Genomic DNA, 10960 nt, shown 5'->3' on the forward strand with positions numbered 1-10960 from the left:
AGAAATGCTATCCCATATCTCACATTCATCTTGAGTTAGGTTTTCCACGAGCAGAAACCAGTGGTTGACGACGTCATCATGGATGGGAACAAATATCTGCTAATACAAGGGATATATTAATCATCGGGGTTTTATGAATATAGAGATTACAAATCGTGCATCACGCGAGCAACACACATCATATTAACCTTACTTACCTTTTTACATGCAACCAACCGCCCCAAAAATTTTCTGAGCCTGCACACCGTAATGATGCCAGATAAATATGACTCCGCTGGTGCATGAGAAGAATTGTACCATTTGGCACGGTCCTATTCGGGACAACAATATGTCGGGATTTTACACACGGTTTACTCTATAATATTTTCTACTTACACAACATTTTTACCGGCATCACTTATTGAAAACATGGTTGGCAAGAACCACCAATCTTCTCTGTTTGCAAAATAGTACTCCCCATCATGTTGATCACCTGATTGTAATATGATTAAGATGGCAAAGGTTCACTACACAAATATTAGATAACCATGACTTCTCAAGGGACTTCTCGTATGAACATTAAACTAACCTCATATGTGCTTTTCAGGGCCTAGACAAGAGAGGTCCCACTGCGAAACACTGAAATCCCCAAATTTGGCCACTTCAACTGTTACAATACACTAAACATATTACACCTCATATTGTTCTAACTATAACTCTCAATCAAAACTATATATTTACCGTACATATATTATTCAAAACATATTGTTATGTGGAATAAACAAACAAATAACCTATTTTTAAATTAATATCATTCTTCCAACAATCCTTTATAGCGAATAAACATCTAATCTTGGGGGTTTTCATCAAACATACATTATTATTTCAAAACAAGATGTAGCCATATACCACGCCAAATCTCAATAATGAATATGGGTCAGATAGAGCTCTTGAATCAAAACCCTATATTTTTAATTTTATTTTCCAATATGCGTTGTCGTTATACCACTCCACACACATCACCCATGTGTCACAAAGACATTACCGACTTGTTGAAATTTACATTTTTAGGTTGTCTTCAGCAACAGCCTCCGTGCCGTACAGGTATTTCAGCAAGTCATTATCCTTCTCCGTCACATCAAATATGGGGGCGGTTATCATTTCTTTCTTTTCATACAACTCTGCTTGCTGGTCCATGGATTTACCCAACACCGGCCCTTTATTCCCGGACTTTGGCAAACGTACTGTATGCTCTCCCATCTATGTATCCTCCTGTACACAATATTAACACTTTCAACAATAACCGTTGTTTTACAAATCGAAAGAGCATAAATATATTTTTATATTATGAAGGAAACACCATATTTTACCACTATATCTTCCATTCTAAGAGGAACCGTCTTTTCGCCCACTAAGTTGAAGGCCCTTGCAAACCTCCCTATTTGTTTCACCACATTGGAAACCAAACCGTCAACATCTTCCGATTCCAGCTTCATTACAAAATTGTGTAATAAGGTCATCACACGATGGAGCTCAGTAATATGAGGACCCGTGGCGTACACTGATGATCCCAGACATCCCACTGATGCTTCTGCGGCAAGCAGGTGACTCCTCAGCTCGGCCATGTCATCAACTAAATTTGTCTTTAGACCCGTGCTATAATCACGCGAACCCGAGAATTAAGTCGACCTAACACATGAATATCTCTTTGTAACCCATATCCTGTCATTTGCGTAAAAACCCCCTTTCTCCTCAACCCTTTCAAATATCTGTTGCGACTCTGCTGCCATCACTGGAGGAACACTTCGCGGGATTACACAAAATCGTTCTCCAACAACACTCAGATAAAATAGCTAGAGGAAAGCAAGACAGCACAGCCTCCTACAACCTGAGGTTTACCACTCTGATACAAAACAACTTCCTCCAACAACTTCTTAAATGCAAAACCACCCTAGTTATAAGTCCTCATGCACTTTCGATCAACAACCAGTGATAAGAACCTCAGATCAACATAGCCTTTTTTGGTTGGGCAGAACATGACAGCCAGGGCAAATAAGACAAAACTAACTGCAAACAAGTCATCCGCACAGTCAGAAAACACCACGTTTTTCCAGAGTCTCTCAGGGGTCATTACCTTATCACCCCAGCAAATTTTCCCTTCTAACTCAGTTATCTCAAGATCATAACTAACGCTGTCAAGTAGCCTAACTTCAGTACCTTGGCACCTCAAACACATCAATCGTTCAAAGTCTTCTCCGCGATACACAACTGCCTACCATGTGTCAAAATTGTGCTTCTCTTCACATTAAAATTCTCCAGCAACATCTGACATAGTGCCACATTAATCGTCCCACAACGGAAAAGACTAACTAGACCAAATCCCATTTGTTCAATACATGCCGTCTTCTTAGTAGATATTCGGGACACGACACATTTATACATTTTGGGATCACACCCCGCACGAAATGTGGTGTCACCCTCAACAGATTTTTCGGCTTCACTATCTCTATTCTCTTGTACCTGGAAAACCCCAGCACTTGACCAATCTCTGCCCTTACCAATCTGCGTTCAAATCATCTACCAAACATCATCCCCAAACAACATTAAAAAAGGTTCGTTATACATAGATACATATAATTAACACCTGAACCCACCTCATAGTCAATCAACAAGGTTCAGCTACTTCTGCCATTCGAATAACTCCCTTCATTAAAACTTTGCCAAAAAACATTGACTAAGGCTCCACAGATTGAAACTAAAATTTACACAGTCAAGCGATGGGCATACTTACTTCATCTCCGGTATATCTTTTCCTTCCCCGCTATCAACACAGACTCTCTTCGACGTTTCTGAGCTCCATCCCAAAACGGTCGCCCTTTTCTTCGACCGCATCCTCTCCTCTAAGAGGTAAACAATTAAATTATCAATCTTAAATCATAATACTACAGAAAGCGTATTTGCGGGAGTTCCGCTTCTTACCTTGTACCATAATATCAGATATTAGTTGTTGCAGATCGCCCGAACTACGATGTTACTCTGGATTTGCAGAACCACTGTGCTTCCACTCGATTGGCTCAACACTAGTTCTCTGGGGCTGTTTCAATCCAGTTAGGGTCGTTCTAATCTAACCCTAAATCTATAGAGTTAACAAGACTAACACGTGCGGCGCACATGATGCAATAAACAATTTTTCACCATCTATCTCGTATAATACAGGGGACGAGATACAATACGCTTACCATACGTTCTACGAATGAACAAGTATTGTCATTCATAATTACCAAACTGCCATCAACCAGTCAAACGTCGCACGTGTAAATTTAATCTTTGGGGAACACACTAGAATCACTCCAACTGCTCGTATTACCATAACGTCATCTTCCTCATGAAACCCCGCCACGTACTACTAGAGGTGGCAACAGTCTCTCACCCTTTGCATGCTCTCTCTCTCTCTCTCTCTCTCTGTGCTTCCTTCATTGTAGAAGAAGACAAGAAGATCGAAGTAACCCTTAATGTTTGATTAGTATCATATATATATATCTCAAACTAATCAAAGGCAACATAGCAACGAATCGGGGATTATTATGAACCCTGAAAGTCTGATAGCTTCGGCGGCCATAAACATAGGCCTGGCCGTCGTGATTCTGTCGGTCTTCTCCATCCTCAAGAAGCAGCCCTCGTACGCCCCTGTCTACTACCCTCGTCGCCTCTCTCAGTCGCAGCGCAACCGCAATAACGTTCCGAATTTCACTGATTCAGTCACTCCCGGCCGCTTCCTCCCTTCCCTCTCATGGATTCGCCGCGCTTACCGCGTCTCCGAGGATGAGATCCTTGAGACTAGTGGCCTCGACGCCCTCATCATCATCAGGCTCTTCAAATTTGGGTCAGTAACACCTACTTAACCGATCAAATCATTCCTCATGTTTTGATTTTCACATACATATTGCATATGCATGTATAATGTATGAGGAGGGTTAAATATTAGAAGTAGAACAACTATCTATATATATTGATGTGGTCGAGATCGAAGTTCAACTTAGGAGACATTTGTGATTGCGGGTGGTTACTAGCTAGTCACCCCAAATCGGCTATCGCAGATGAATTAGTATCGCCGGATCCTCTACTTAACTTTCATAAATAAAAAATTCAGGAGACATCATAATAAATTTGTGCCTCACTAGCTTTAATACAGCTTTCTTACATAATTTACATGGAGGAAAATACTGTTATATCGTAAATTCATAATAGACCAATGTAGCAAGATAGTTACTATAATTCGATCGCGGTTCCAAAGCCATGTTTTATGTTGGTCTAGGGCCTTAGGATGGAGGAAAAGAGCAAAAACTTGTATAATACAGTGAATTTGATTTTATGTTTTTTTTTTTGGAGAAATAGCTTTTCCCTTTTACCATGATGATCACTTAATAGATATAGGAATGAAACAGACTGGCTTCGATTGCTAGAGAAACAGGTGTGTCGCAAGCTTCAGCTGTCAAACTTTTATGTATATGGTCGCACCAATATGGACTTAAAATCAGTGGCTTGGATGTGACACTCTAATGATACACTGAATTGATTAGTCATATTACTGACAATAGTTCTTACAGTCCTCGGTGGATTTCGTGGGACTATTTCTATTCAGATGGAAGTAACAGGTGTAATTTTTTGCAGTATCAAATTCTTTTTGGTATGCTCTCTTATTGGATTGGCGGCACTTCTTCCGGTAAACTACTATGGCCAGGGTCATCTAGCTATGCGCCACCAGCAGAGTTATCAAGCTTTGAGCCACCATTCCTTGGATCTCTTCAGTATATCTAACATCAGACCAGGTTCTAACAGGTGAGTCTGATTACAAGAGAAAAAAAAAATGAGGTCATTTGAAGGAGAAATTATTTTCGTATAATGCAGATTTTTTACTTTTTTCTATTTAATTTTGAATTTGCAGCTGTAATTGCTGAGTGTATTTGCGCAAACAAGGTTCTTTGTATACTGCTGCTAGATTGGCATAGCTCATTAGTTATTAGTTATACCTTTTATAAAAGATTAGGGCTTGTAACAACTTATGTAGATATAGCAAAAGGTGTTGTCATTTTGTAGTGCATCTAAGGAAAGCTCCATGTCCAATTCATGTAGAAATTAAGAACTTTTATGCTAAAAATATATATATATTTTTTAAAGTTGAGCTCACCCCTGGAGCGTTGGTTAGGTTAATCATGATAATGATAATTGATCCCTTACTCTGCAGTTTGTCCATTTCTGCTTACCAAACCTTCTAGCTTTTCAGTTGGATTGCTCTAACTTACATGATATTGTAAATTTGTTCTTCTTAGTCACATTGAAATAGGCTTTAATAATAGTGCCATGTCACATATATAATTGTTTTTTGTTTAGAATGAGTACTATTTTTGGGATGTCACCTGTGAGCGAGAATCCTAGCCGCTCTGTTTACCGAGTTCATCTCTTACGTTCAGTATTTGGTTATTATGGTACTATGTGGGTGATTCCATGTGTAAGTTGCTCTGTGACTGTGAGCGACTAATTGTTAAATCAAATGATATACTCTTGGCAATCGGCGTGTTCTTTCAACAAGGCTATTTTTTTTTTGGTAACAACAAGGCTTCTATTTCACTTTACTTACCAAGTTCACCTCCAAATTGACAGGCTTTGGGTTCATTTTTCATGCTTATGGTTTATATCTCTTTATGGAGTATATCTACTTTACAAGGTAAAAATTCTACGCATAACAACCAATTTGGTTCAGGTTTAACTATAAAAATATCTGTGAAAAAAGAAAGTTTTAGTAAAGGTTACTGAAATTTGTAATGTTACTTGGACTTTAACATTTAGATAAGTTTGCGTAACAGGTGACTTCCTGCATCATTTGTTCTTCAGGAATATCATGAAATTTTGTCTAAAAGGATTCAACAGCTTCGTAACATCAGGCATCAGCCTGATCAGTTTACTGTTCTAGTCCGAGAAATTCCCTTCTGCAATGAATACAGGTCTCGCGGATGTTGTGTTGATAAATTCTTCTCTAAGCATCATCCATATGCGTATCATTCTTATCAGATTTTGTATGATGGAAAAGAATTTCAAGATTTGCTGGTGAGGCTTCAGCATTCTAGGGCACCCTCCGTGCAGTGATTCACCATTTTTATAGCTAACACTGTAATTTGTTTTCTCGTTATTTGGATCAACATCTGATACAGATAATGTTGTGTGTAGGGCCAGGCAAAATCCATTGAAAGAAAGATAGAGGACTTGAGCAAGCGGTCAATGGGAAAGAAACAGAACGAGACACCTTTGCTTTCTCATCCTTCTCATCAAGATGATGTTAAATTAGCTTCGCATGAGGAAAAGCTTGAAGAGCTGCATCACAAGATACACCAGTTACAGTCTGAAAATAGGCTTAAAGAAAAGGCAAGTATTTGTGAAATGATAAGTGACCTGGTAACTCGTACAATTGAGAATTTATCTCTGTATTAGTTATTGAACAACTGCTATCTCTATTTACTTCTGAGTGATATCCACTACATGTACTGTTACTTTGTATATTATGTTCATTGATGTGTCTAATTTATAAAATGATGGTATAGGAGATCTGTGTCTCTCATAATGTTCATCATAGGCAATCATTGTCTTTCTATAACCAATCATATTCACAACCTTCTACAAGACAATTACAATAACATAACTTAACTAACTTTTTCCCTGAAGTCCTTTTAAGATAATAGATGTCTGTATTTTAGCTTATCATCAAATGAATCATTCTCTGCAATTTGGATGAAATAAACATAGCAAGTTCTTTCATACTCGTAGGAATTACCTGTTGCGTTTGTTACGTTCAAGTCTCGGTTGGGGGCAGCACTAGTTTCCCACTCTCAGCAGCATGCAGACCCACTTCTTTGGATAACTGACATGGCTCCAGAACCGAGGGATGTATCTTGGAGAAATCTGGTGATACCATACAGAATTTTGCCACTTTGCAGGCTAGGTGTCATTGTTGCAGCCTCTCTTCTTACAATTTTCTTTGCTATACCAGTCACTGCTGTCCAGGGTATAGCCAAATATGAGAAACTTAAAAAATGGTTTCCTCCAGCCATGGCTTTACAGTTGATGTAAGACATCTTTTATCTTTCTATTTATCATGATTATTTAAAATATAAATTTTGATGCATTAAACTTTGAGTGACGAAGTCATAAGTTTGTACTGATTGAAACTACTATTTGTTCAATAATATACATTGTATTTTTGATTCGTAAATATCCGAGTGTTGGAAATCGATGAAACAGATTCATTTGCAGATCTTGGTTTCTTTATAAATCTAATTACTGTAATATATTTCTATGTAAACTTTTTCTTTTATTAAAAATATAATTACTGCAATACAATCGGTGATCTTGTTTTCTATGTATATATGTAATTACTAACCAGTATCTAGGTTAAGCTTCATATTCAACTAACATAAGAAATAGTGTCTGGCGCAAAGCTTGAGAGAAAAACTCTAGCTTAGTTTATAAATTTTGGTGATGCGTATGATTTTCACATGATACTCTGTTTTTAAACATATTCAGAATATAATCAGGACCTCGTGGTTTTCATCTCCTATATTTGTCTCTGTCATCCTCGTTAATTTTCGTCTTTCTGTTTTTATGCATAATCGTTGGTCACTATTGGTATGCTATACAGACCAGGGTTAAGCTCTATCATAACAGGATATCTTCCAAGTGCCGTTCTGAAAGGGTTCATATACATTGTTCCTTTTGCAATGCTTGGAATGGCTAAACTGGCTGGCTGTATATCCAAAAGCAAAGAGGAAATAAAAGCTTCCAACATGGTTTTCTACTTTCTGGTTGGAAATGTGTTCTTTTGGAGTTGTTATCTGGGTCGTTACTAGATGAAATTGGGGAATCTTTTACTCACCCGAGAGATATTCCTGGTCACCTTGCTACTGCTGTGTCTGCTCAAGTGAGTTGATATTATTAAGGACCTATTATTAATCAAATTTTAGGTTCAGTAAGCATATATTCATTACTTTGCAAGTATAACTTCCTATGGTTTTTTCTTCATCCTGTAAGCAGAAAATATCCAACCTGATTGTTTGGCTTCGATCTCGTGTTTCAGGCAGACTTCTTTGTGACATATATTTTGACAGATGGACTGTCAGGTTTTTCTTTGGAGATCCTTCAACCAGGTTTACTTTGTTGGGATGCTATAAAGTCATGTACATATGGCCGGGGGAAGGAGAAAACTCCTTTTCTATATTCATTACCTTACTACCGAATCATTCCTACAGTCTCACTGTCTGTCCTGATTGGCATGGTATATGCAGTTGTCACACCACTTCTGCTCCCATTTCTGATTGGCTACTTCTGTCTGGGCTATGTTGTATATATAAATCAGGTTGGCATTCTAATTTTTCTTTAAAATCCAAGTTTATTATCATCATTATTCTCAGTTTCTCATCAGTAACTGTTGGTGCTGGTCCTTGTATCGGGATTAAGATTATTAACTATTATTAATAATTAATAATAGTCTCAGAGAATAATGAATAAATTGGTACAAACAATCCACCATTCTGTTTTCGTATTTTATTATCCAAAAGGAAGAATCAATCTCTCTCTCTCTCTCTCTCTCTCTCTCATTCTATGTCAGTCTTGATAAATTTCTTTTTTACATTTTTTATTTACATAAAATCTACCATTGTCTCTACAGAATGTCATAGAATTCATTATTTTCGCAGAAGCATAAGATGCAATTTCAAGTTGAGGGGTAGTAGAGTTTTTATACGTTCACGTCACCCCTACTGTTGCTTCATTTCATGGTTTCTCTGTCATGCATCACTAAACTCCTAAAAAGTCTCTTGATACAACCATTCTGCGTGTGTTCTAATTTTCTGGGACTATTAGCAATTATTTCCCGCACAGTAGGTGATTAAATTTTGGTTAAAGTCTCGAACTATTGTAGTACCGTTTGTTCCATGATATTATAAAGAATTAATTTCAGTTTACCTCTATAAACTTTACACCCAAAATCAGTTCACTTCTTAAACTTTATTTTAATCAGTTCACCCTCTATACTTTCAAATGACATCAAAGAATGACCAAATTCAAAATCTTATATAGATTATATCGATAATTATGTTACGAGACATAATTTTAATGTTTCAGTGTTGTTGTAATATTATTATGAATTTTGTTTTGGTCTTGCATATATGATTTGAAGCCTTCTTTTGATAGTTTTTGATCGGATTTTAACCAAAAAAATCTGAATTTTATCATTCTCTGATGTTATTTGAAAACTAGGTGGTGAACTGATTAAAATAAAATTTTAGGGGGTGAATTGATTTTAAGTGTAAAGTTTAGGGGGATAAACTAAAATTATTTCTATTATAAATTCAATATTTTCTGAAATTTCTTCTCACCTTCTATGGTGCTAGTATTTGAAATGACTGACATGCAACCATGAATATATTGCTGATGAGCACCATTTTGAGCACTTTGATATATATATATATATATATATATATATATATATATATTAACGATTGCTATATTTTGCAGATTGAAGATGTGTATGAAACAGTTTATGACACATGTGGACAGTATTGGCCTTATATCCACCATTATATTCTCATTGCAATCGTTCTTATGCAAATTACAATGATTGGTCTTTTCAGTCTGAAAGCAAAGCCAGCTGCATCCATTTCCACAGTTCCACTTCTCTTGCTTACGTTGATGTTTAATGAATACTGCAAAATTCGTTTTCTTCCTACGTTCCACCTTTTATCTATTCAGGTATATATTAGTCTGGTGAAATCCTAATAATGTTGTATATTCGTATCATATCACAATTGATTGTAAGTGAGAAAATGTACTGCTACTAATATCGATAATTGATTGCACCTGCAGCTACTGCATGCTCTACTAGACCATAGACTCTCCCATATATTTTAGAACTCGCACTGACAAGTTAAACTTAATTTTTAGCTAGATACAATGCATTTTGAACTTACAGTACGTACTGACGAGTAAAACTTAATTGTTAAATAGCTAGATATCATATATTGATCGATTTTTGAATGTTTTTTTAACTTAGTTTTGGATACTTTATCAGAACGCAAAGGAATTTGATGAACTTGATGTCAAGTGCAATCAGATGGAGTTCAACTATGAGAGTGCAAGCATTGCTTATTGCCCACCTTGTTTGCGTCCCTTGAATGTGATGAAATCAGAACCAAGCTATTCAAGCTCATTAGTTTCTACATCATCGATTTAAGCTCTTTCTGTTTCTCTACAAAGTGTTCATCCTCTCTTATTTGGAAAATAAGGCAAGTAAAATCTCCCTATACCATGCTGCAACTCCTCCTTACATGATGTGTCTCAAAGAAATGAGAAGGTTAATTCATGCAGTATAAGAAATATATAGGTAGCTGTTGTGCAATTTAACTAAGTTTGCAGTAGCTCATTTTTAGGTGGATATACATACGTACCGAATGTATGTGATGATATTAATTGTATTGCTCAGCTTTTTCTCCTTAATTAGAAGTGAAAACAATGGTACTAGGTTTGTACAACAAAATTTCAAGAAGCTGCTTCTTACCAATACTTCAGATTTTGGCTGGAGAATTCTCCTTACATATCCACCCGTTATCACTTATTTCAGAATAAACAGAGTTTCATGGCACAAGTACCAATGTAATACATAGTGTAATAACCCGATTTTTCGGAATGATTTTTGGATCACTTTTGAATTTATAAAATATGTGAAATTCATTAAACGTGTTTGTGCCGCCTTGCGAAGTCGGAAATTGAAAACGGAAACGTTAACGGAACGTTTATTTAGAAAAACATTACGTTTCCGAGACGTGAACATCGACTTTTACTCCGTCGATCGTTTGAGAAAACTTTCTTCACGAAAGTCGTAGAGTTCGTCGATACGAGTGCGTTGTAACGACCCCAAAATTTCGAGCTTAAAAAC

The 10960-nt window shown here is 36.8% G+C and overlaps 1 protein-coding gene across 1 annotated transcript; it reads left to right on the plus strand.

The window, feature by feature from the left end:
- The first annotated feature begins 3563 nt into the window (after positions 1–3563).
- Positions 3564–10339, plus strand: LOC126801819 (CSC1-like protein At3g54510). The gene is given in 11 exon segments (XM_050529284.1): positions 3564–3862; positions 4651–4818; positions 5641–5704; positions 5872–6084; positions 6205–6399; positions 6799–7097; positions 7670–7851; positions 7854–7948; positions 8105–8383; positions 9544–9777; positions 10097–10339. Coding segments are annotated over 11 exon segments (2190 nt in total). The 3' UTR covers positions 10259–10339.
- Positions 10340–10960: the final 621 nt, after the last annotated feature.

This window comes from Argentina anserina, chromosome 7 (genome assembly GCF_933775445.1).
Source record: "Argentina anserina chromosome 7, drPotAnse1.1, whole genome shotgun sequence".
Lineage (NCBI taxonomy): Eukaryota > Viridiplantae > Streptophyta > Magnoliopsida > Rosales > Rosaceae > Argentina > Argentina anserina.